The 27,437-nt window shown below is 39.9% G+C and overlaps 1 protein-coding gene across 3 annotated transcripts in view; it reads right to left on the bottom strand.

Moving 5' to 3' along the window:
* Positions 1–4,641: 4,641 nt before the first annotated feature.
* RORA (RAR related orphan receptor A) overlaps positions 4,642–27,437 on the bottom strand; it is a 539,659-nt gene continuing 516,863 nt past the window's right edge. The window contains exons 3-11 of one of the 3 annotated variants that reach the window (XM_030578386.1): positions 26,531–26,672; positions 24,566–24,772; positions 20,486–20,607; positions 12,967–13,099; positions 12,201–12,308; positions 9,358–9,468; positions 8,384–8,496; positions 7,678–7,838; positions 4,642–7,363 (exon numbers count right to left, since the gene is read on the bottom strand). In XM_030578386.1, the coding sequence (XP_030434246.1) occupies positions 7,120–7,363; positions 7,678–7,838; positions 8,384–8,496; positions 9,358–9,468; positions 12,201–12,308; positions 12,967–13,099; positions 20,486–20,607; positions 24,566–24,772; positions 26,531–26,672 (1,341 nt within the window). In that variant the 3' untranslated portion in view covers positions 4,642–7,119. Of the gene's footprint in view, positions 7,839–8,383; positions 8,497–9,357; positions 9,469–12,200; positions 12,309–12,966; positions 13,100–20,485; positions 20,608–24,376; positions 24,773–26,530; positions 26,673–27,437 lie in introns of all 3 variants that reach the window. The other 2 variants (XM_030578385.1, XM_030578387.1) reach the window with 2 other exon arrangements.

The raw sequence follows: 27,437 nt of genomic DNA on the forward strand, positions 1-27,437 counted from the left end.
AGAGAGAAAATTTATCTTGTAAACGGTACACATTGAACAGAATGTTGTGAATGATTTGCAAATATGAACAGAAGGATGTCAACCATTTCAATAAATATTTGTAGACTTCTATCTTACTCCTTACATGTTTAGGATCAGCAGTAGAAATTCTCTTCTAACAAAAATAAGAGAGAATGAGAACTGATCAAGAGACCAACCTTATTAGGCAATTTCCTGTCTTAAAACTAAATTTGCATTCATTAGAAAATCAACTGCATAAGCTTGTAGAGTGGTTATTAAGTCAGATTTCACTAGATTTATTTCTTTACATAAATGTAGAATTGGGATTCGTGTTATATTAGCAAAGGAAAAATGAAAACTCCCAAGAAAATGGAGAAATTATGCTTTTTAAAAGAACAATTTAAATCACATAGGTAAGATTTTAAGAAATCACTCTTCTTGCCCTGGTTAAAGAGTCTCAAAATCTTGCCCATTGTATTTATAATTGCTTACCTTAATGATCTTCTACTTCCTTTTATTTTAGGTATAAAAGAAAGCAAAGCAAAACAAAGCAACTTCATCAATACTGCAGGGCTTCTAGAACCCAATATAGACATATTTGAAAAATCTTACACTAAATCCATAGTTTTGGCACTGACAGATTAGACTTTTCTGTTTCCGGCTACTACTGCAATTACTGTAAGACTCAGATGTGGAAATGCAAAGATGTAGGTAGCTACAGTGCTTCATTAAATGACATATTTTTGGTTTACAGTGAAGCACATAGAGCAACAGCAGGGAAGGTCTAATAACTTGTTCTCCTGGTATGCTTCTGGTTTTAATGGTATTCTGTGCTATGTGACTCAGTGTAAAGATTGAATAATCATAGCATTTCCATTTATAGTGCATATGAAAACCGAGTTCTCTTTGATAATTATAACTTAAACATCCAAGATTCATTTTTTGTTACAAAACACTGAAGTTCAACTTGACATAAACTCCCATGATTAAAAAATGGTAAACAGTGGGTCCTGAAATGAAATGTGAATAATGATTTGTTTTCCAAGAATGTTTGAAAATCATACCGAATTTTGCAAAGTTCTATTCCTTCCTTTCTTTAATTGTTCATTAAATAAAACTGATGAGCAATGGGCTGGAAACTCAAATGAGGCACACATGGAGAGTTTAGACACATAAGAGTTCTACACAGTTCACTTGTGCCTTGGAGGGATGATGATATATTTTTCAAAAAGCAATTTGTCCCAGTAGTACTGGCCACCCTGTTGAAGAGTTTTAGTTGATCCCTGAGCACATTAGTTTCTGACTCTTAAACCCAACTCTGAAATAATAGGGCTTCTATTGTTGATAACAAGATGGATTGTCATTCACAGTTAAGTCAATCATAAGGTGCTTATTTATTTACCCTTTTCATCACCAATCAGCACAAAGAACTGTCAGAAAATAACTTTTATTTCTTTTTAAATAAAAGAAGGGCACAAAATGATTGAACAATTAATTTTTATGACAGTGACTTTAGGATTATTATCTGGCTGCCCCTCGACAACAAACAAGTGATTCAATCGACATTCCTTAGGAAAAAAAAAAGTAAAAAAAATCCTGTACAAATATGTATTTTTCCCTGAGGGATAAAGGTTACACCCGCAAGTGCTCTATGTACATATTGCACTATAGAGGAGTGAAGAACATGTGCAAAAAAGCAACAATGATCAAAGCTTACTAATCAATCCTTGTAATCATGATTCTGCCATGTCGTCTCGCATTTTGGAATGTCGTAACACAAATAGCTATATTCCTTTCATTAAAAACTTTAAAAAAAAGAGGAGGAAAAAAAACAACCCCCCCCCACACCTCTACTATGGCACATTCAATGAAATAAAAAGTTTTCCAAAGACAAATAGACAAATGCCATCAACAAAGTAATACAAAGTTCGTTCATTTGTTTTTTGTTTTTGTTTTTTAGAAAAATTACATTACTTTCTTTCATTGTTTCACATTACAAAATCTTTTTTTTTTAATCTTTACACAAATCACATTTTATTGCAGGAATATTTCAAGTGCCATCAAATATTTATAGAAGGGTTAAAAAAATAGAAGTCTCTCTAAAGTGGTCCAGACAAGGCTTTGTATAGAATAAATCTTTTTTCCACCTTCTATTTTTGAGTTAAGTATTTTGAATACATTTTTTTATTCCACTGACACTGAACAGCCTAGAAGCAGACGCACACAGATTCATGCATGCGTGCGCGCACACACACACACACACACACACACACACACACACACACACACACACACACTCTCTCTCTCTCTCTCTCTCTCTCTCTCTCTCTCAGACCTTGGTATCCATACTATGATACATAAGCTTTATAAAGAAAAACCAAACTTAAAAACAGCATCTCACATCACCTCATCCAATAGTTATTAAAAAGATGAACAGCATCAGTCACAAAAGTACCCCAGAGTGGTCCAACTGATGCTGTACAGTAGTACCTCTTCTATAAGAAAGCTTGAGAATGTTTCTGTGCCTTAGAACAGAAAACTGGATAGATGCCAACAACCTAAGACAATTTCTTTACAAATTATAAGGAACAGCTCACTTAAGAGGAATAATTATTCCAATATCTTCAGCTATTCTCTGTAATTTCACATTTTTTTTTGTGGTAGTGAGTTGGGAAGACTCTGAAAGTTTCATACATCTGACATTCATTCACGGAGCATGAATGTGCATTTCAGCTTGATATACTTCTGAACTTCTGGTCTTGGGCCCTACTCTCAGATGTTGTTAACAGACATAAGTCATCTGCCAATGTCCTGTTCCTATACTGTTGATTCATTATACTAGCTATATTTTTAGAATCATTCAACATCCCCTCACAAAAAGGCTCTTTGACAGCAGTAGTCTTTGTAAGTACATCTACCGCCCTGTTATCCTCAGAAAAAAAATCTGTCCTCACTAAAGGCCTGATTTTACAAGGTGTTGAGCACTCAGCTCCCATTAAAGACAGTGAGAGCTATGAAAATCAGACCACAAGTTATGCGGCTTTCAGTTTGGCCTCTACTTGGCTTCTGGTGCAAACATAATTGCTCCTGCAATTTTGTGTTCCCAATGAGTTGCATCAAATAGCTAGATGTCAAACATACCATCTGTTTGCACTCACAGACCAGGTAAAGTACTGTTTACCAAAAAAAAAAGAAAAAGGTAATGACTGAGAAAAAGGCCCAAAATATTTAGCATGGTTACCTCACTTACTGTCAAAAACAGGGTTTGTCTCTCACTCTCTGGAAAAGGTCAAGTCTTACATAGCGATCCATTAACTGACACTGGAATTAAGTTTAGTTGATCTTTAAGGGGCGAGCACCTGAGGCTGGTCACATTCAGAAATCTTTTGTTAGTAAAACGTCTGCTTTAAAACTAAATCCACAAATACAAAGAGAAGAATGGAAATGCCACATCAGACTGGTTATTCCAATAAAGTAAACAACGATTCCAGAAAACACAAACTAATAAGAACTGAGAAAGATATATGACTGTTTTTAGCAGGGAGATTTTTCTGGGTCATTTTAAAGATTAGGGGCTCAATCCAAAGCTCCTTGCATTGACTGTAAGGGGCTCTGGATCGAATCCTGGATGGTGAATGACCCTTGGGGGGGGCATGCAGGAGGGAATGAAGGGTGTACTCCTCCATGCTCTTTCACAATGCCCACTCATAATTCCAGCCTTTGCATTAATGAAAGTACAGGGACTTCTCCCTAAGTCTCCATGGGCACATCACTGTGAAGCAGGTGTAGAGGAGGTGACGCATTGGCCATCTCTGTCAGCTAGCAGAGCAGGACAGGGACACTAGGGAGCAGACTGTGCCATCAGAGGCACAATCCATTAGAGTAGTGTTTCCCAAACTTGGGACACTGCTTGTGCAGAGAAAGCCCCTGGTGGGCTGGGCTGGTTTGTTTACCTGCTGCGTCCACAGGTCCGGCCAATCACAGCTCTGGACCAGTGGGAGCTGCTGCAGCTCCCAATGGCCCGGAGCGGTGAACCGCAGCCAGTGGGAGCCACGATCGGCCGGACTGCGGACGTGGCAGGTAAACAAACCGGTTTGGCCGATGTACATAGCAGAGGGGCATTGCTGGCATACGATGGTGTATATTACATTGGTGGACGTGAAGGTGAATGAACCAGTGACGGTGTGGCTGATCTGGACAGTCTCTACAGAATTGGATAAAGACACAAATCAGATATTAGGAATGGCAATATACAAAAACCTGTAGAACACTTCAATTTCCCTGAACACACAATAGCAGTTTTAAAGGTAGCTATCCTGCAGCAAAAAAACTTCAGGACCAGACTTCAAAGAGAAACTGCTGAGCTTCAGTTCATCTGTAAATTTGACACCATCAGCTCAGGATTAAACAAAGACTGTGAATGGCTAGCCAACTACAAAAGCAGTTTCTCCTCCCTTGGTGTTCATACCTCAACTGCTAGAAGACGGCCTCATCCTCCCTGATTGAACTAACCTCATTATCTCTAGCCTGATTCTTGCTTGCATATTTATACTTGCCTCTGGAAATTTCCACTACATGCATCAGACGAAGTGGGTATTCACCCACGAAAGCTCATGCTCCAACATGTCTGTTAGTCTATAAGGTGTCACAGGACTCTTTGCTGCTTTTATAGATCCAGACTAAGATGGCTACCCCTCTGATACTTTGCTGAAAAGGCCCTCATTAACCTCAATGAACAGAGAAGCATAAAACCTTATGGATTTTAATAAAACAACAACAGGCAATGCTATTTTAAAATGCACTCTATAAAAATGAATTTGAAAGACAAAAAACTTAATTTGATTAACATTCAAGTTGGCAGTGTTCCTTTAAAATAATGTGTTGAAATGACTGCCATTAATTGTTAAAGTGCAGAGGCTCCAATTTGTCCAGCTAAATATACCATTACTGCCATTTTGGTTTTAAAGAAAAAAAAAAGGATTAAGTAGGTTTACCTGGGAAGTTATTTAGGTATTTTATATAAATCTCTCTATATATGCATACTTTACCACACAGATTAGTCACACACCAAAATCTTTTATTTAAATCAGTCTCCCTCTCCTGCCTACACTGAAAAGAAAAAAAAGTGATCATAGGAAAAGGAGCAGGGGCTGGATGGGTAATGTAAAACAATTACAACGTGATCTTATACTCACACCAACCTTAGAAAATAAAGTTAATCATATTTTGGAGCACCTCGTAAGGTCTTTGGGGCATGGGCTGCCCTTTATTATATCTTTGTACAGTGCCTAGCAGAATATGGTGATAGCCCTGAGGTGCTACTCCAATATGTTAACAATAACTTTAAGAAACTGTCTGTAAGGGAAAATGCAAAATTTCACTTTGTTCCCAGGTAGCCCCAATTCCACGCCCTAGTTGCTTCCAATTTAAAGTGGGTGGTTCCAGCTTTGCAGTGACTATTAAATTCCATTTCAGGCAAGCCACAGCTGCATAATACTTCTAACATGGGCGTAGACAACCGGGGACTAAACATTTAGGGATTGCATTAATAAAGAAAGAAAACTTAATTTTGAACAGATTGTACATTTCGCTTTATAATAATTGTATAAATTTAGTCCAAAATGACTCATTAAAGTGATATTCAATGGGTATATTATGATATTTTACCTCTGGCTTCCTATATAAAACAGAAATGGTCTACACTACTGTCAGGCTTCATCTAATCTCAGAAGTACCATGGGAATGACACTGAGGCAGAAATGGGCTTTCCACTGGCTAACTGAGGGCAGAGTTAGCCAAAGGAGAATTCCTGGATTAACATTCTGGTTCAATTGAGCTGGAAGATCAGGTTGCAATCCTAAAACTACTCCTCCAAATAAATATGGGGAGGGCTCCCCCCTCGTTCAAGCTAGATAACTTATCCTTAATGTTTAATATGGCTCTCTCATTCAGAATTAGTTTACTATTTAAAAATCTGACTTTTCTCCTCCTTTGGGACAAAATTCTGCCATCCGTATTCAGGCAAAACTCCTCGTAAAAGGAATGGTAATTTGCATAAGTAAAGACTGCAAACTTTGGCCCCTTATTAGTATAATGCATGGATCATAATTTTTGGAATTACACAACATAGGTTTATCATCTTACTGCTCATTCTATAGTCTCATGATTTCCAGGCTTAATGTAGAATATAAAATGCCTGCTTTCTATCAAAAGTATTGTGCCTTTATTTAATCAGTCTGCACTTATTTGATAAGGCTTAGAGAGTGCTTCTTTCCAAATAAACCTAGCTGTTTCTAGAGCTATACATATGTGCTCTAAAAGCAAAGGACTTCTCTGTTGTGCTGTGCTGGATAAAACTGGATCTTGGAAAACAGCCTGCTGAAGTCAGTAACAAAATTCTCAGTGACATCAATGGGACTAGGCTTTTGCTTTAAGTGCATTGTTTACCATGTGGAGTTTAAAAGTATGTAACAGTGTATATAACACACACAAATTGTTTTGTGTGTACATTACACTCTGGTCAACATTTTCAAACATGGGTTCATAGAGTTGGGCATCCATACCCATATTTATACATCACAATTAATGGCCCGATTTTCAAGGGTGCTTCACACTTGCAGCTGTGATTGACCTGCAGATGCTCAGCAAATATTTGGCTGTGGGTGCTTGGCACTTTTGAAAATCAGGGTTTTTAATTTCAGAGTCTAAATATGGATTGAGATGTGCAATTTTAAACACCCAGATTTGAAACTTTTGGGTTGTGTATAAAAATAAAAGCACCCTTTAAAAAGCAGCTGAAAAGCTAATTTGATTTTAGAAAATTTTCATCATTTTCAGACTCTAAAAATCAATGTAATCTTTTCAGGATGTGACCAGCCTCTCTTGAAAAGTAATGTTGAAAACAGCAGCATAAATACCTTCCAATGTATCAGTACCTTCCAAACCTTTTCAGTTAAACTTGAATTTCTGGTGCACATGCAACACGACAATGAACACGCTAGCATTTAATTTAAAGAAAAAGGTGCAAAATGAAAGTGCCTTATCAATTCAACAAGAAAAGCTATACCAGTAACTACTTTTTATATTAATTAAAACAATATATAAACAATATCTCTTTTGCTATATATAGTCTTCATGCCCATTTACCCTGTAATATATTATAATGCTATTGTTGCTATTGCTATGGACCCTTTTCGTGCCATTCTGCCTACTGGCAATCAATGGTAGATAAAAAATTCGTCCTTCATGAAACAATGAGCAAGTTGTGCAAACTGATGCTGAAACCTCTGCAGTACACACCAGTCGCTGGACTCTGCTGTGATCAACAAATTGATTGTTCTGTTGAAAGTCTGTGGGCAGTGAACTACAAGGAAAAAGAAACCTTCTGAGTTTAGTACCCTCATTCTGTGTAAACAGAGGTCAAAGATTGAGAAGTCGAGACAGAAAAAGGGTCCATATTTGTAGGCATAATGGAAATCATATGCATGAGAAAAACAAGTTCAACTTTGTTTCATTGTTTCCCATTCTTTGCCTGACCTCGACCGCCAAAAGATGTGCAGTGTGTTGGCTCCCTAGGTCTGTGCAGGGCCATATAAAGTGTCTTGGTTTTCTTTTTTTTTCTTTATTTTTAATGTTTGTACTTCAGACATTCTAGAAGTGCTTAGGTGATATATTTACCCATCAATCTGCATTGCTGGCTCAAATTCTGAAGTGAATAACTCCTTGTACAATGGAGGAAAATGAAGTCGTACAATGTCTGGGTATATTGCTTTAAATGCCATAAGTTTTTCTGTATGTCGTCCACACAGTGCTCTTAAAGTAGACACTTTGCATATTAACTGGAAAAAAACCACACAAGAAAAATACAGTCATACACAAAACAGGATCAACCACTTCTAGTTTACCTTGACTGTTTTCCTTAAAGATGAATTTTAGCAGCTTAAAGATGCACTTGCTTGTTTGATTCAAAGAGAGGAAATCATTAAACAGCAGGGATCTGGGGGGACTTAACTCCATTTCTGTAGCAGGGCTGAAATAGTAACCTGTGTGGCAGAAACATTCACTGGAGTAGTTGGGGGAATAGAGAGGGAAGGTATAAAGAGAGGAGACACTTGACGGCTTTTCATGAAGCTCAAAGTTAAAATTACATTTCTCTAACCCCTCTAGTTCTCTCTGCCCTCTACCTCAACCTGTTCTTTCCCCTTCTGGGTTCTGTTAGGAAGTGGTTGAAACTAGGCAGGCTGGATTTTGAACAAGCAAGTCTACAAAAGGAGAGCGATGCAAAGGACCAATGAGAGCTGCTAGTCAGACAGTAATTATGCTGCTGTTACCAGTGTAGAATGCTTTCATGTTCAGAGGATAAGGCACAGTTTTTGGTGCTCACCTTTGTTAGAATTCCATCTTCTCGGTGATTCTTCTGCAGGACGTGCTGAAGTGCTAGCTGAATCTTCTGTTGGAGTTTTTCGATTTTTACCTTCTCCTGAAGCCATGAACGATCTAAATGTAAAGGAAGTGAATATTTCTAGTATTGCACACTGGCATCACAATATGCAAAGAAATGTTTTTAGAGTCTATGCTACATTCACCTTTCCTGTTGCCAACCTCCCTTCAATTCCAATGGAGTTTTATACAGGAAGTATAAGTGGATCTCAGCAAGCTTGAACCATATTCGTTAATGTGTCACATGCTAATAAGACTGTATTACATAATAAACAAAATTAAGCTAGCAATATTTTCATCCGGGAGATGACGAGATTATGTAATGAATGACTAACCAAAGGATCTTTCTTTTTGACGCATAGAAAACAATAGAAACAAATAGTTTTAAGAAAAACGTATTTAAAAGAAATCATTCCTGTGCACTTCTTGGTAAACAAGGAGCATTACAGACATTACCAAGGTGGCAGAACCAAACAATTCTGTGGTTCTTGCACTAAGAAAACACAACACTAAACACTCTTGAGCTGCCAAATGGCTTGATAATGTAGCTACCATTCTGCATATCGGGGGACACCTGCCACCCTTATTCACATGGTAATACCCTGCTCCTCGAGGAGATCCATTAGTTTCAATGGGATTACTCACAGAGACATGTACTACTCAACACAGACTAAGGGCAACAAAATATGGGCATATATTAGGATGAATCGTTTGAGCAAAATTACCCTAGCACCCACCTTTAAATATATTTGTTAAAGTAAAATCCAGAGTAGGAAATGATTAGGGAAGGGGCATACAAGAAGGTGATGACATTACATGCTTACGCGTTGCCTACCAGATTATCATTCAGGCATACTCCATAATAAAACAATCACTAGATTCCATCAAACAAATGTAGAGTGATATTTTACATCTTACCTGCAGACATTAAAACAAATGCAGAAAACAAAGCAATCTCATCTTCTGTCAGGTGCATAGAACATAAGCTCTTTCCAAATTCAAACACAAAACTAATGAAGTCTTCACAACCTGCCAAATGGAAGGTACGTATCATTCAGGATTTCTGATGAGACTGCCTCAAAGTGATGGGACAGTTATTTTATTCTGAGGGAGGAGGCTAATGGATGTGAAATACCTACAAGACCAAGGCTCATCTCTTTAAAGAAGTATGGATTGGTGGTAGTTGTATCATAAAGTTGAAGCTGTAGCCTATTATGGGCCATTTTTATACACCTCCAACTTCCCCAATCTTCCTGAAGTTTTGTATCTTTTTCTGGTGAACTACCACTACACTTTCCAAATATCTAAAAATTTTGGGGCTGACTTGATCTCCAAATGACTTGGCCTAAAAATTTAAAATTGGTTTTGTTTCATTGATGAAGGAAGTGCCTTTGGGATGTAAGCAGAGTCAGGATAAGCTCTACCCTGACATCTTGTGGAAAGAATTTCAGAGAGAGTATTTGCATAGGCACGCCTACCCTATCCCAGACTGCCGAGCTGTGGGACTGCTTGGTGACAAATGACTCACCCTCAGTTGGGTGGTACTTGCTAGACAAGGGACATGGGTTCGAAAACCCAGTGAATTGAGAGAGGCTGGGGACAGTTATCTGTGCCTGGGGTGCAGTCTCCTTGTGGAGCCAGAAGCACCAGTTCCACCCCCTCCTCTCTCCACTGTGGAATGTCAGAGTTGATTTTTTTTATTCTCTCAAGAATCTAAATGCAGGTTATTGAGCTGAACTTTGGGCTAATGGTGCACTAGCACTGGGGCTCCCCTACTAAGAGCTGAGATCACTAAGAGTTGAAATCACTAAAGAGCTGAAATTACTGAGCACTGTGCTAACTAGTGGGGGAGCCTGAAGCTATACTGTGGAACAGAGCAGCTGGTGAAGTGGAGCAGTTGTGGGGACGGCTGGAGCGGATCACGGGACAGCTGGTGGCAGCAGAGCGGCTGGCAGAGCGGAGTAGCTGTGGGACGGGTGGAGCGGCCCACAGAGCGAGTGGAGCCGAGCCGAGCAGTTTGCAGAGAGAACTGGAGCAGCTCATGGAGCAGAGCAGCTGGTGGAGCGGGGCAGTTTCTGAGGACAGCTGGAGGAGCAGAGTGGAGCGGCTGGTAAAGCGGAGCAATTCGTGGAGAAGGCGGAAGCAGAACCCACGGAGAGGCAGGGCAGTTGGCCCCGGACCATGTAAGGTGCCCCTTTCTACCCAGGCTGGGGGGAGGGACCTCTACAGATAAACTCTCGAACTCGGGGGTGGCATTGACCAGAGACTTTTGGGTTGTTGGACTTTGGGGTGATTGGACTTAAAACCCTAAGGGGAAAAAGGACAGTGCCAAACATACTTGGAGGTGGGTTTTTGTTTATGGTTTGTGTTATAACCTTGTTTGTGGTGTTTCTCCAATGGGATGCCGCATTGATTCCTTCCTTTATTAAAAAGATTTCGCTACACTCAGACTCCATGCTTGTGAGAGGGGAAGTATTGCCTCCTAGAGGCGCCCAGGGGGGTGTGGTATGTGAGTGTCCCAGGTCACTGGGTGGGGGCTCGAGCCGGTTATGCATTGTGTTACTGAAATGGAACCCCTGGATACTGAACCCGGCCCTTGTTGCTGCCAACTCAGAGGGGCAGAAGGGTTACAGGTATTTTTGGGAGGGGGTGCAGGAAAATGCATAAGGAGCTGTTTTAAAGTGTATCAAGAGCAACTGTACTATATATGTTCATAAAAATAAAATGACCTCCATCTGACTCCAGCTGCTGGGTAGTGCCAGAGGGTGAGGCAGAAAAAGGAGGAAGGAAGAGAGAGGAGACCTGGGGAGAAATAGGGTGGGACAGCAGTATGGAAAATGCATGGTTATAATGGGTTGGGGACCTAGCGGACATGAACCTGATTTAGAGTTTTTTGACACTCATGGAGAACAAATTAAAAAGGTTAAGGTTGAAAGTATATTTCAGTGGAGTCCAGCTACAAGCCCACATACAATATTACTATCTGAACTGCTCATGTCCATACCTTGTACCTGTGGGTGTTTTAAACAGCTACAGACTATCTGTAAAATGATACCGCCAGTTCTTCACTGCCATATTATCCTTCACCACTCTATGTTATCTTAGCCAATTTACATCGCATATACAAACTTAATAGAATCTTCCAGATAAAATTGGCAAAAATATACACAAAAGGTCGAAATGGCAAATTACTGGGAAATTGAAAAAAATGCACTTTTTATTCAAGTGATCTACTGCCAATAATCTCCCAGCAATGTTATTTTCATCTTTGTGTATATATGTTCTTGAAAGATTAAAAAGAAGACCGGCAGCTTTGGAAGGATAACATTGTGGTGTCCAAATTCACCCAAGAACTTTCTTTTCTGTATAGTTAGAATGTAGCAAATATTACTCCAGTTATCAAATCTGGGTGTCTAAACTGGACGCATATTCAAATTAGTAGTGACCTGTTTAAAACAGGTATCTGGGTGCCTGATCTGAACACCAAGGGCCCAATTTTGCATTCTGTTACATGATTTCAATTTCCATTGAACTAAACTGGCCCCAAATTTAGTCAGCCAACTTTAAGAAGTGGACCCATACATAGTACCTTACATAATAAGCAATCCAAGACTATCTCAATTTTGAGTTACCTTTAAACTTTTCCCTTTGTATACCTAACACAGTGTTTAAATCCCAGTCTATTTTTTGTATATGGTCCGCTTTCAGTTTCTAACCTCTTTTCTGCTTGTTTTTATACAGAGTATTTGAGATTTTCTTACCTAGTGACTTGAAAACATCTGGGCTAGCGTACTTGCCATCAAAGTATACTGTGTTGTTTTGGGAGTCAAAGGCACGGCACATTCTGATAAACACAACCTCTAAAGATCCTAAATGCAAACAATACACAGATTTGATTATTTTAATAGGGATTTCAGTTACAAAGAGCAAAACAGAAGAACTTTTAAAAAAAGGATTTTAAAATGTAATATAGACTGCATTCAGTATAGGTCCAGTACTGTAGTGGTTCTGCAGTTATAACTGAGAATGGTTTGATTTACCATGAGCATTAAAGGAAATCTCTAAAGTTAGTTATATCAGAATAAATCCAGTGTACCTCCACTGAAGTCCAGGCAATTAAATTGGATTTACACTGGTGAACATAAGAACTTCTGCATTTATTTGTAAACCACGTCATTTCTATAATATCTTCCCTACAACAAAGTCTGAACTTTTACTTGGAAAAGAGCTATTCACTGTTATCAAAACAAATCAGAAATCTATGTGCTCGTCCCAGTCATTTGTACCCACTCAATACTTCCACTGTTTCTAACGGAAGCTCCACACAGATACATACACACACTTCCATCGAGAACATCTAAGATGAACACATGTATCTAAGGAAAGAGCTATAAACCTTGTTAGGTTGTACTGAAAGGAACACAAGGAAATATCTGAAGTCAAAACTGGCTTCAATCATTTTACTTACATAGCATTTCCCTAGGTTAAAGGCTAGTTAGAAGCAGGCCTCAGAATTCACCAACATACCTGCTTTTAAAAGCACGATTTGATCATTTTGACACAGTTCCATAAAGCCATCAATGCGTTTGGCAAACTCCACGACATACTGTATAGCTTCTGTTATTTTGACTGCACATAACTGCCACATTACCTCCCTCTGCTGTTGAAGAGAAAGTGATAAATCACTATTCAAGCTTGTGTAAGCTCTTTTTCATAAAGGAAAATGAAGTTGAAAAGCAAAGCAGGGCCCCCAAACCTCACCAGCGTTCATGAGTATAATTTAGGAGGTGGAGAGGGTAAACGAGCCTCTTAGAGGCATAGGTATACGTGCAGCACTCATATACTGTTGGCCGTGAGATCTAGGCTGGGACTTCTTGTCTCAAGAGACAAATTCTCCCCTCAGATGCCTGGGTACTGCTTCCAGTGATTTACACTGGATTTGTATGCATGCAACAGAAGGCAGAACTGGACCCAACAGACGTAACTAAGCTGTCAAAAACAATTCCATGCTTCTTACCAAGTACTCTGTTTCCTATTGAATTTAAATCAAATAACATGGGGATCTTAGAAAATATATAATCACATATTATTTATGGTATTGGTAACCAGTCATTTGCACCACAAGCATCTCAATAATTTAGAATGAAACTACGTATGTAGTGTAAAAATTGGGACTTTTTCATACGATAAATATTCTGCAGAGAACACAAGAAATATTTATCTAAACAGAAGTGGGTTTAATAGTACTTCCCAAGAACTGTTTCACTAGTAAGTGTTTTGTGACAGATGGAAGGTGCTATGGAAACACAAACACTAATTACGCATCACAAAACCCCTTGGAGGAGGACAGCATTGTGCTACCACTGTACAGGTACACCAAGGCACTGTGAAATTAAGTGACTTGCCCACAGTTGCAGAGTGACTCAAAGGCAAAACTGTAAACAGAAACCAGGAATCCTTACACCCAGTTCTAGGATTTTAATCTCCAAATTGAAATGCACTCTCTTAAATAACAATTAACCCTCTGCATTACATATTAAACAGCCAGTGCAATTTAGGGACCAGATTACAGCATGGCCCTATATTGTCATGCAGGAATGAAAACAGGAATAAGACATTTGTACATTCCATTCCCTGGTGCAGCCTCCTTGCACTGTGGCTGGAAGTGCAGAGCATTGGGTAATCCTTCCCTTCCCACACCCATCCAACAGTGGGCAGAGCCTCTGCGGCACTTCCCAAAACTCTGGCCAGTGCAGCTGAGCTGGCAGAAGGGCTGAGTCCTTTACCAAGAGTAAAAGTTTCTTTAGCCATATAAATAAAAAGAAAACAAGGGGGAAAAAGTGGGACCACTAAGCACTGAGGATAGGGTAGAGATTAAAGAATTTAGATTTGGCCCAACACCTAAATTAATGCTTTACCTTAGTTTTTAATAGGTAATGGAGTAGCTCGGGGGCAGTGGCAGGGTGTCTAATGGGAACAAGGATTTGGAAGTAGAATCTACCACATGTGAGACGGCAGGCAAACTCAAACAGCTTAATGGGACCATATTAAGTAGCTCAGATAATCTCCATCTAAGAATATTAAAGGAACTGGCACAAGAAATTGCAAGCCGAATAGCAAGGAATTTTAATCAGTTTGTAAACTTGGGAGCAATACCCTATGACTGGAGAATTGCAAATACAGTACCTGTATTTGAGAGAGGAAAAAAAAAAAGTGATCTGGGAAACTATGGGCCAGTTAGTTTGACCTCAATTATATGCAAGGTCTTGGAACAAATTTTGAAAGAGAGAGTAGTTAAGGACATACAGGTAAATAGTAATTGGGATAAAATACAACATGGGTTTACAAAAGGTAGATTGTGCCAGACCAATCTGATCTCTTTCTTTGAGAAGATAACTGATTTATGATACTAAGGAAATGCAACAGATCGAATCTACCTGGATTTCAGTAAAGCATTTGATACAGTTCCACATGGGAAATTATTAAACGGGAGAAAATGGAGATTAATAAAAGAATCAAAAGGTGGATAAGGAACTGATTAAAGGGGAGACTACAATGGGTCGTGCTGAAAGATGAACTGTCAGGCTAGAAAGAGGTTACTAGTGGAGTTCCTCAGGGATTGGTCTTGGGACTGATAGTATTTAACATTTTCATAAATGATCTTGGCAAAAAAAAGCAGAAATGAGCTAATAAAATTTGCAGATGACAAAGTTGGGAGGTATTGCCAGTATGGAGGAGGATCAGAATATCATACAAGAAGATTTGGGTGACCTAGAAAACAGAAGTAATAGAAATGGGATGAAATTTAATAGTGTGAAGTGCAAGGTCATTTACTCAGGGACTAACAACAACAATTTTTGCTGTAAGCTAAGGATGTATCAGCTGGAAGCGACAGAGGAGGAGAACGACCAATACAGCAAGTCTATCACAGTATGATTATCAGATGTGATTATGAAAAAGGCTAATGCGATCCTAGGATGCATCAGGCAAGGTATTTCCAGTAGAGATAGGGAACTGTTATTACCATTATACAAGGCACTAGTGAGACCTCATCTAGAATATTAAGTCCAGTTGTGGTCTCCCATGTTTAAGAAAGACAAATTCAAACTGGAACAGATGCAGAGAAGGACTACAGGATGCTCAGAAGAATGAAGAATCTAACTTATGGGAGGAGACTTCAGGAGCTTGCAGGAGGTCAGACTAGGTGATCATGATGGTGCCTTCTGGCTGCACAGTCTATGAGTATTATACTACTGGTTAGGCCTAGAAGTAGACTCATAGACTCTAGCACTGGAAGGGACCTCGAGAGGTCATCGAGTCCAGTCCCCTGCCCTCATGGCAGGACCAAATACTGTCTAGACCATCCCTAAGAGACATTTATCTAACCTACTCTTAAATATCTCCACAACTTCCCTAGGCAATCTATTCCAGTGTTTAACTACCCTGACAGTTAGGACCTTTTTCCTAATGTCCAACCTAAATCTCCCTTGCTGCAGTTTAAGCCCATTGCTTCTTGTTCTGTCATTGGAGGCTAAGATGAACAAGTTTTCTCCCTCCTCCTGAGGACACCCTTTTAGATACCTGAAAACTGCTATCATGTCCCCTCTCAGTCTTCTCTTTTCCAAACTAAACAAACCCAATTCCTTCAGCCTTCCTTCATAGGTCATGTTCTCAAGACCTTTAATCATTCTTGTTGCTCTTCTCTGGATCTTCTCCAATTTCTCCACATCTTTCTTGAAATGCGGTGCCCAGAACTGGACACAATACTCCAGTTGAGGCCTAACCAGCGCAGAGTAGAGCGGAAGAATGACTTCTTGTGTCTTGTTTACAACACACCTGTTAATGCATCCCAGAATCACGTTTGCTTTTTTTGCAACAGTATCACACTGTTGACTCATATTAAGCTTGTGGTCCACTATGACCCCTAGATCTCTTTCTGCCATACTCCTTCCTAGACAGTCTCTTCCCATTCTGTATGTGTGAAACTGATTGTTCCTTCCTAAGTGGAGCACTTTGCATTTATCTTTATTGAACTTCATCCTGTTTACCTCAGACCATTTCTCCAATTTGTCCAGATCATTTTGAATTTTGACCCTGTCCTCCAAAGCAGTTGGAAGCCCTCCCAGTTTGGTATCGTCTGCAAACTTAACAAGCGTACTTTCTGTGCCAACATCTAAATCGTTGATGAAGATATTGAACAGAGCCGGTCCCAAAACAGACCCCTGCGGAACCCCACTTGTTATACCTTTCCAGCAGGATTGGGAGCCATTAATAACTACTCTCTGAGTATGGTTATCCAGCCAGTTATGCACCCACCTTATAGTAGCCCCATCTAAATTGTACTTTCCTAGTTTATCTATAAGAATATCATGCGAGACCGTATCAAATGCCTTACTAAAGTCTAGGTATATCACATCCACCGCTTCTCCCTTATCCACAAGGCTCGTTATCCTATCAAAGAATGCTATCAGATTAGTTTGACACGATTTGTTCTTTAAAAATCCATGCTGGCTATTCCCTATCACCTTACCACCTTCCAAGTGTTTGCAGATGATTTCTTTAATTACTTGCTCCATTATCTTCCCTGGCACAGAAGTTAAACTAACTGGTCTGTAGTTTCCTGGGTTGTTTTTATTTCCCTTTTTATAGATGGGCACTATATTTGCCCCCTTCCAGTCTTCTGGAATCTCCCCCATCTCACATGATTTCCCAAAGATAATAGCTAGAGGCTCAGATACCTCCTCTATTAACTCCTTGAGTATTCTAGGATGCATTTCATCAGGCCCTGGTGACTTGCAGGCATCTAACTTTTCTAAGTGACTTTTTACTTGCTCTTTTTAAATTTTATCTTGTAAACCTACCCTCTTCCCGTAAGCATTCACTATATTAGACATTTCTTCAGACTTCTCAGTGAAGACCGAAACAAATAAGTCATTAAGCATCTCTGCCATTTCCAAGTCTCCCGTTACTGTTTCCCCCTCCTCACTGAGCAGTGGGCCTACCCTGTCCTTGGTCTTCCTCTTGCTTCTAATGTATTGATAAAAAGTCTTCTTCTTTCCCTTTATTCCCATAGCTAGTTTGAGCTCATTTTGTGCCTTTGCCTTTCTAATCTTGCCTCTGCATTCCTGTGTTATTTGCCTATATTCGTCCTTTGTAATCTGACCTAGTTTCCATTTTTTATATGATGCCTTTTTATTTTGTAGGTCACACAAGATCTTGTGGTTAAGCCATGGTGGTCTTTTGCCACATTTTCTATCTTTCCTAACCATCGGAATAGCTTGCTTTTGGGCCCTTAATAGTGTCCCTTTGAAAAACTGCCAACTCTCCTCAGTTGTTTTTACCCTCAGTCTTGATTCCCATGGGACCTTACCTATCAGCTCTCTGAGCTTACCAAAATCTGCCTTCCTGAAATCCATTGTCTCTATTTTGCCATACTCCCTTCTACCCTTCCTTAGAATTGCAAACTCTATGATTTCATGATCACTTTCACCCATGCTTCCTTCTACTTTCAAATTCTCAACGAGTTCCTCCCTATTTGTTAAAATCAAGTCTAGAACAGCTTCCCCCCCAGTAGCTTTTTCAACTTTCTGAAATAAAAAGTTGTCTGAAATGCAGTCCAGAAACTTATTGGATAGTCTGTGCCCCGCGGTGTTATTTTCCCAACATATATCTGGATAGTTGAAGTCCCCCATCACCACCAAATCTTGGGCTTTGGATGATTTTGTTAGTTGTTTGAAAAAAGCCTCATCCACCTCTTTCACCTGATTAGGTGGCCTGTAGTAGACTCCCAGCACAACATCACCCGTGTTTTTTACCCCTTTTAGCCTAACCCAGAGACTCTCAACACTTCTGTCTCCTATGTCCATCTCCACCTCAGTCCAAGTGTGTACATTTTTAATATATAAGGCAACACCTCCTCCCTTTTTCCCCCGTCTATCCTTCCTGAGCAAACTATACCCATCCACACCAACATTCCAGTTGTGTGTATTATCCCACCAAGTTTCAGTAATGCCAACAATGTCATAGTTGTATTTATTTATTAGCACTTCCAGTTCTTCCTGCTTATTACCCATACTTCTTGCATTTGTATATAGGCATCTAAGATACTGGTTTGATCCTGCCTCCCAGCTTTGCCCTGACCCTCCTTTCTCTCTGCTATTATAGCCCACGCTCCCTCCTGTTTCCGACCTATCTCCCAGGTCTTGTTTCCCATTTACCTGTGGGGTTTGCTCACCTGTCCCCGTCAAACCTAGTTTAAAGCCCTCCTTACTAGGTTAGCCAGTCTGTGCGCAAATGATTGTCCCCAAGCTCATGGGAGCGCAGGTACTGCTCCCTCCCTGCGTCCATGGAAGCTCATATCCCTCTCAAAGGGGCAGGGGGTTGGCCATGACTCCCTCTCCACATGGAGCTGTACAGGGTTTGTGCAGTCTGTGCACCCACCATGCAGGCAGAGACGGGGTTTGTCCCCAAGTGCAAGGAGCAGGAATGGAAGTATGACTCAGAAAGCCAGTGTCAGGAATGAGGGACTGCTAATCTTGAGCCCCCTCATCAGTACAGCTGGCCTGAAGCAGGCTGCTTGATTAGCCACGCAACCTGATTGACTGTTGAGGCTGGCTTCTAAGCCAGCAGCAGCAGCTCCTCACTGGCTTCGCAATTCTCATGCCCACAACTGTGCCTGCTCCTGTGTTACATGGTTCCTGCTGCTCCTGTCTTGCACCTAGTCTTGCCTGAGACTCCAGTGATTTGACCCTTGGCTCTGGCTTCTGACTACTGGCTCCAGCTTGAACCTGGCTATTGACTACAGTTCTGACCCCAAACACAGGCCTGCTGCCTTCTCTAACAACTAGACTAGACTGTCCTCATTCCAGTTGGCTGATAGCCAGTTTCTTCCCAAGTTTTCTCCCAGGGCAGCACAACTGTACATCTCCCCTTACACAAGGCAGGGACCAAATGCACAAACATTAAATACATTAAAAAAAATACACATAACATGCACAAATACTCCAAAACACATACACTAAAAGAGAATCTGGGAAAGCAGCAATGTTGAAATGGACCCAAGGGTAATATCAAATTGCACATCAGTTTGCATGCAGGCTATTGATTGAGCCTGACCAGCTAACCTTTTATCCGAACCTCAGCTTTATTAACAGTATTGCCAGCTTTCAAGATTTTAACAGTAGTCTCATGATACTTGATACATTTCTTAAAGAACTAGCTCCTGGAGTCAGGCCATTCTAAGAGAATCTCAGATCTCATTTAAAAAAAAGAAAAAAAGTTTCCACCCCTCCACGTTGTGGAGAAAAGCTTGAAAACATGAACATGAAACATTCAAAAACCAGAAGAAAAATACCAAGACCCAAATCTTATGATTTTTAACTTAAATTCATGATTTTTTTGGGACCTGATTAATGATGTTTGAGCACTTGGGATTTGAAATACAGCATTAAGATACTAGGCCATTTATTGATACAGCTTGATGTCAACATAAGAAAGACAACACAGCCCACCTGTCCTCATACACATGTTCAGCAGTATGACATGGGTGACAAGAACCTGGGGTTTCTGAGTCTGGCCCTTCTAGTTTCTATTTAATCTTAAGGATTTTTGGTGCCTGGGTACACCACCAATTAAGCAACAGAAATGTAAACAGGACCTCGCTGTAGGAAGCACTCATTTCACTAATCCAGAGACTCATTTTACCATTTAGGAGTGGCACTCACCGGCTCTGTCTTCCTAACCCTTGTTCTTTAAGCACAGGTAACCAGGAGTATGTGCCACACCTGTAAAAACCCCACATGCGAGATCCAGAGAAATCACTACCCACTTGCGACTTGTCATTCCAGTTTATTACTAGTGACAAGTTAAAAGGTGCAGGGTACATACTTCTCTCCTGCATACAAACCAACCAAAATTTCCTACTGGAAATTAAAAAAAAAAACTGAAAAAGCTGAATTTAGCAGTTACCAGAATGTTATAAGATTAACAGCTTTAAAAAACATGAGAAGACCTAAATATGTTGTTTTATTTTGGCATTTTATTATACCTTGTTCTGGTAGTTCTCAATTTCTTCCTGCAGAAAAGTCTGCCATGTTATCTGCTGCAGCTCTTCTCTCAAGTACTGGCAAGTTTCCATGTGTGACTTTGAAATATTCTGTGCAAGATGTTCTAAAAGGGAGAGCAAGAAGTGGCATGCATTAAAAGAGCAAAGCTATTCCTGTGTGATTTCTGTACAGCAGAAAAGTGAACTGCAGAAATTACAATTAGAAACTTTAGTTATTATGAAAAGAACCGTAATCTATTTTCTGATATTTCCAATAGCTCCTTGGATTGTCCGTTTGAAAAATACTTTATGACGTTTACAAAAAAAGATATAATTAAAGAAAAAAAAATCCTGGTCCCTAAGGGTATGTCTATACTGGAGCTGGGAGCAGTGTGGATGTTGTGGCAGGGAAGCAGCTCAAGCTAGCCACCGGAGCTTGGACCCAGGGCATTGGGCAGACTTGGAACACAGGTGACCACCCTGAGCCCCAGCCCTTGCTGCAACATCCACACTTCTATTTTTAGTGCACTAGCTCAAGTATAGCTAGTGCGAGTCTGTTTACCTGGGCTGGGAGGCATGCTCCCCGCTGCAGCATAGACATACCATAAGGGGCTATTTATACTATATCTGGAGGTGTGATTGCAGCACACGTAGATATACCCAAGCTAGCTTTAATCTAGTTAGTCCAGACACCAATAACAGTTGAACCATAGCAGCATGGACTTTAGTGTGGGCTAGCCACCTGAGTAAGTTGCTGCTGTGGCTTAACTGCTATTGGTATCCAAACTAGCTAGATTAAATCACCCCTGAATTAAATTAAATTAAAATTCTCCTGCAGTGTATACATACCTAATAGCTCTAAGAGTGTTCCCCCAGTGGTTGGAGACCATCCAGTAGAGGGCAGTGTATGCCCATTTACGCATGTTACTGGTTCACAAGTGCAGCTACAGGAAATTTTCAATAATGAACAAAAACTGGTAGATTTGCTCTGTTATTAGTTCATCACCAACTTAAGGCTTAGTTAAGATGTCTGGGTGAACCTGGGCTGAAGTAGGCATATTGAGATTTGAGAGAAGCAGCTCCTCTTTCCAGGAGCAATGATTGCCAAATAGGTTTTAAGGGAGGAAAACCCATCTGAAACTATGTAAAGGTAAAGCTCTGTGGAAACTTGTGAAAGCCTTGTGATCAGCAAATTCACATTTTCACCTTGCTCTCGATGTAATGTACTGTACTAGCTGGTGGTCTTGATGTTTTTACTGAGACGGAAACCTGCTGGGGAACTGGGCAAAAACCTAAACTCCTTACTAGGAGCCACAGAAGAGTCAATGGGCCCATCAGTTTAGGGTGGGGGCACATTAGTGGAGGTGGGGTGATGACAGCCCTGTTGGTGCTGTAAGCTGCTTCACGAATAAACAGCATTTCTCACCAGGGCTGTCAAACCAGCATCTTTCTCCAAACTAAATCCATGAACATCTGAAATAAGAGAAACGTTTCCTCTAAAAAGGAATGTAAGGTATAGAGGACCCACCCTGTGAGATATCAGCTGGGACACTGTAACATAGAGGCTGCCTCCTTGGCAACTTTCTTTTCGCTAGGCATGATTTTTTAAAAAGAAATCTTGGTAGAGTATACACTTTTCAGGGAACCAAGATAAAAAATTATACAAATGACATCTCAAATTTTCCTTAGTTTTAAAGTAGTAGTGTAGCCATTTCAACGTGAAGGAGGTTTACATACAGTATATTCATTCTAGAGGCCATCCTTCTTTTGCCAATATGCTTTGTTAAAACACATCTGAATGGTTTATCAATAACTGATTTGTACAGATTTGGGAGGAGGTTTTTCAAAGGCAGATGCCTAAAAAAATTGCTCTTGGACTTGCAACCTATCTCCCTGCCCACTCCTATTTAAGCACATAGAAACAGATCTATCAGAGAGCAAAATGCTGGTCCCCCTACTTGCACAGTTCTGCAATCAGTGCGTTCTCTGGCTAAACCACCATGAACCTCTGGCCCTAAAATGATCTGAATGGTCATCCAGAACTCCCCTTTTAAGGCCCCTTGAGTCAGCTTTTCTGTGAAAGATGTGTTTCTTTGTTTGAAAAATTCTTTAATAAACTCACACCACAAAACAGGTTGTTTCACATCATGCTAAATGGACTAACTGAAGCCCTTTCTCAAGAGCAAGAAAATTCAATAAAGGTTTAAATTACAACCTTCAGTAAAAGCTGATCATAGGCACCATCTAAATTATACAACATAGGATATAAAGTAGTTGCCACCACAGCTTTCATATGCTCCAGCAACAATTTCATACATATATACCCTTAAAAACTACATTTGAACCTAGTCACAACATATGACAGCTCAGGGCGGGGGATGTATTTGCAAGATACACTGGGCTAGATTTGATAGAGGGACTAAGCACAAATCTAGGCCTCAGTTCAGGGAAGTATTTAATCACGTGCTTACATACTTTCCTAAACAAGGACCCTAGATTGGAAAATACTTAAACATGGTTATTGCAGTGTTTCCCCCTGTCCATGTTGGCCAGCCAAACCATATTACAAACCAGTTTAAAAGATAAGTAACGTATTAAATCACCACTTTAAGCCAGGCTCCAAACTCAGCATCTCACACAGATGAGCTAGCCTTCAATCCCCTTGCCTTTGTCAGATTATCCTTTAATAGTCACCCATGAAAACATACACACAAAACCATTCGACTGAGACAAAGCTGCTGGCATAGTCTTTATTTTCAGATTTCTTCTTCCCGTTTTTACTTATCTAAGTCTCAAATTATTTGAATTGAAACAGGGACATAATCCTCTGGTTGTAATGTCACAACAAACTGCACTGCAGAGAACTGGATTCCACAAGCAGAGGAGGAGGACTTCAAACAGGAGTAACAAAAAAACTGTTTTCATGCAAGATGTCCCTATTAAGAAAAATAGGGAGGGGGAAATCAAACTTGTGTTATGCTGATTTGTCAAAGAATATGATATTTTCCAAATAGATTGTTTTACTTTTAGTGATGTTGTAAATGAGTATTTAGCATGAATGTTACAGAAATAAACAAAACAGGTATTTTAAAACCTCTTGTTGCTCAATTAAGCACACTGGGATTTAAAAACCACAATGCTGGCAAACCACCTTACAGAGCCCTTCCTAACACAAGTCACTAAAGTACTTTTGTGGAGTTCAGTACTCAAGAAGACATTCAGGGAGAAAAATGTAGGGCAGAACATGCTAAGTAAAGCTGTCACTATAAGGGCTCTAGGGAAATTAACAGAACTTCCTAGTATTCATTCCCTAATGAATTTGGGACCAGATTCTCCTCTACTTCATACTGGAGTCACCTGAGTAAACTGGGTCTAAAAAGCCATCAGATTAGAATAGCATTCTGGACCCATATGTCACAGGTGCAAATGACTCCAAAATAGTAGAGAATCAGGCCTATTCATTTGATGCTGGAAAACAGAGTATAGATGGGGAAAATATTAGTCTGATAATTTAAAAAAATGATGCTGTTCTTCATCAAATAAATGACTCAAGGAATATTATTTGCACAGTTCTAAATATAATTTTAACTAACTGCCAGCATTCGTGGTTCACTCTACCTCCAACAGGATTCTAAACCAGGGGAAACCACCCAAATCCCATAAGCAAGAAGCCAGTGGGATTTGCTGGTCTGATTCTGTATGGTGCTGAGTGCCATCAACTGCCAGCTGAAGTTCAAGGTGCTGAGCGCTTCATGGAACACTTCTAACAGCTTTCCCAAAACAGCAAGGCTGTGTGTAATTTTAGAGCAGCATTCACAGAAGGCTAAATGTGTTACTCTGAATCCAAAGGGTATTATTAAAGCAATTACAATGGAAACTTTTCTCTCTTATTACCTAATTCTGCCATGGACACAGTTGGCGAGGTCTCCCCATTTGTAAAAGAACAATAAGGGAAGAAGCCCGATGCTGGTGTGTAGTCACATATTGGTTCTGGTTTGATTCCATTAATATCAAGACCCGACTGATCTGGAGAAGGTTGTATGTCTAAGTAGAAGCTGCTAACTGCAGAGTCTGCTTTGCTACCTTCAGGGGTATGCCCATCAATGTAATTACTGAGGTCATCATGTAGCTCTGTTAGCCCGTTGGTGGTGATACTGTATGTTGGTGTCAGTGGTTCTGCCTCTCCAGGTTGCTGTTGGTGATCTCGCTGTTGCTGCTGCATTCGATGTTTCTGCACCTCTGCGTACAAGCTGTCCCTCTGTTTTTTTGACATTCGACCAAACTTTACAGCTGAAATATATACACAAAACACACTTTATTTCAATACATCATCACTGCACCATAACCATCCTAAGCACTTAGATACCAGTTATGAACACATTACGAAAACCTAGATCTGTGCAAATATCTCCAGGTACCTACAGGAAACTCACAACTTAGCTACCACACTTCCTGCTACACCTTATATTCTTTAAATGGCAATTTTAATAAAACATTTAATTTAACCATTTGCTTTTATTGTTATTTTGGTAATTCATTAGCTCTCCAACTGTATAGATAATAGATCATATTCATTCCAGGTTCACCTCCACAGATGTCACAGTTACAACATCAAGGCAATCAAATCTCATCACTGTTGGATGACAATTAAAAATGAAATTTGGTGGTATGACACCAATAGCACAATTCCTATTGCATGTACACATATAAGTGTAGCCAACATATAATTAGGTATACGCTGGTGGGCTCTGTCCAGAAGAGGCTCAAATAATGAGTTTTTTAGAAATCAGGACTGAGGCACATGGAAAAACTATAGAGCCAGCTTATGACAACAGACATTTATTAGTGTTCCAAGTTTGTCAGTGTGATAAACAAAGACATTTATTCAATGATTTATAGTAAATAAATCCACAAGATAAGTATGCTTCATGAAAAGATTTATTCATGACTTGTGAACTTGCCATTAAAATCAGCAGCAAAAGACTTGTGTTGGCTTGGCATCGGTAGTTTTGCATATGACAGCAATTCCTAAGAACATGCTACACATTTTCTGGGACCTATATCCCAGTTATAAAGGTTTCATGTTTTTGGGAAGAAGACTATCAGCACGTGTGTTTCTGCAGCTGGCCAAACAACTCCAAGAAACCTAGCCACTTATGAGACGAACCATTAGAGATTTTAAACAACAGTCAGGCATTTAATTCCACATGAAAAGTAAGTCAAAGGGAGTAGGGTCCCATTTATTATGTGCACAGAGCAGAGCATTGTTTTCAGAAATTTGGGATTATGGATGTGGGACACTGCTGATAATATTAATTGAGAAAAGACTGAGCCAGATCCTCAGCTGGTCAATGTGGCTGCAGCTCCAATGAAATCAATGGAGATGCATGCATTTACATCAGTTGCGAATCTAGTCTTATATTCTGTAATGTCCTTAAAATGCGTTATGTGAAATATTGCCTGTCCACTTTATTGCATATATGGTGTTATAGATGGTGGGTTTAGTATGGAGAGCACTTAACATTTTGTCTTAGGAAGACATTGACAGTCATGTTTAAAGGAAGTTATAAGGTTTCTCTGTCTCTTTGCTAAGAAAAAATATTTTAAGTATTTTCATTCTACAACTTTACTCTTCCATTTTCACAGATTGTACATATGCAAATATTTGACTCATTCATGAATTGTAAATAATTCAGGTCTACATTGATCTAATGATTAGGCTCTTACTTGGAACAGTAAGAATCTGGGTGTAATAAACACACAGAGCAAATGTTAGGACAGTTAGACTAAAAATGGCATCTTCATGGGGTGACCAGGAACAAGCAACTATAGCAAATGAGGATTAAAAAAAAAAATCAAGTAACTGTTTAGCTCTCTGATAGCACTGACAGATTTTCATTATAGAATACAGTATATAAAAGGCACTGGGTATTCTCAGGCATAAATATAGCATTCAGTAATTTTAAAGTTCTATATTAGGATTTGTTTGAGCAGGCATCGTACAAAATATTATTTTACACATGCCAACCCTGGACTAGCAGCGCTTACCATCTCGAGACATCCCCACAGCAAGGCATTTCTGCAATCGACAGTGTTGGCAACGGTTTCTACTTGTTCGGTCAATCAAACAGTTCTTCTGACGAGGACAGGAGTACGTGGCATTGCTTTGCTGACTCCTCCTGAAAAAGCCCTGCGATAGAATTGCAAAATAGAAGTCACTGGATTCATAGGACACCATAGGCAAGATTCTGAATGGTATTCACACTTAATAGAAAATTGCGTTTAGGAGAAACCCATTCATTAAATTAAAGAGCTAACTTTTTTCCCTTGAGAAAAAAAATTCTTTTCTAAACAAAAACCTTTAAATAAAAAAATAATCTGAGGCAAGAAACATTTACACATTTCTTCTTTATTTTCAGAGATACTCTAATATACTTTTGTAACACAAATGTAACAATCCTTTTTGATTAAGAGAAAGCGTTTGAAGATCAGATTTCCTGGCCAGCCAGTGTCCTAGCAGAGGTGTTTTTCACTGCCATGGAAAAATCTAGGTGCCATTCTCTGTTTTTCCTGGCTCAGCAGGGACAGCACATTCAAACCACAGGGACAAGGAGTGCAATGCAGCATCCTACAGCTACCTCCCTGGCAGATTAAGCCCTTGTTCTGACATCCCATTCTGTCAGATGGGAGGATGACAGATCTTGATGGGCATCATAGGGGTGTGTGTGTGTGGCCGAGTGCGTATGTATGCATGGGCCAGTGTGTGTGTCTAACGCAGGGGAAAAAATGGAAGTAGATGGTCAGAGCTTCCCTCAGTCAGGAATGTTATCAACTCATTATTGGGAGGGGAAAGAGGTGGATTTTCTAGTTTGTTGCTAAAATAAGTTCTTTCACTCAGTGAGGTGTTTCCTGTTCTCCTGAACTCTCTGTAATGGACGGTCACCAGGGTCACATC

This window comes from Gopherus evgoodei, chromosome 10, assembly GCF_007399415.2.
Source record: "Gopherus evgoodei ecotype Sinaloan lineage chromosome 10, rGopEvg1_v1.p, whole genome shotgun sequence".
Taxonomy (NCBI): Eukaryota; Metazoa; Chordata; order Testudines; family Testudinidae; genus Gopherus; species Gopherus evgoodei.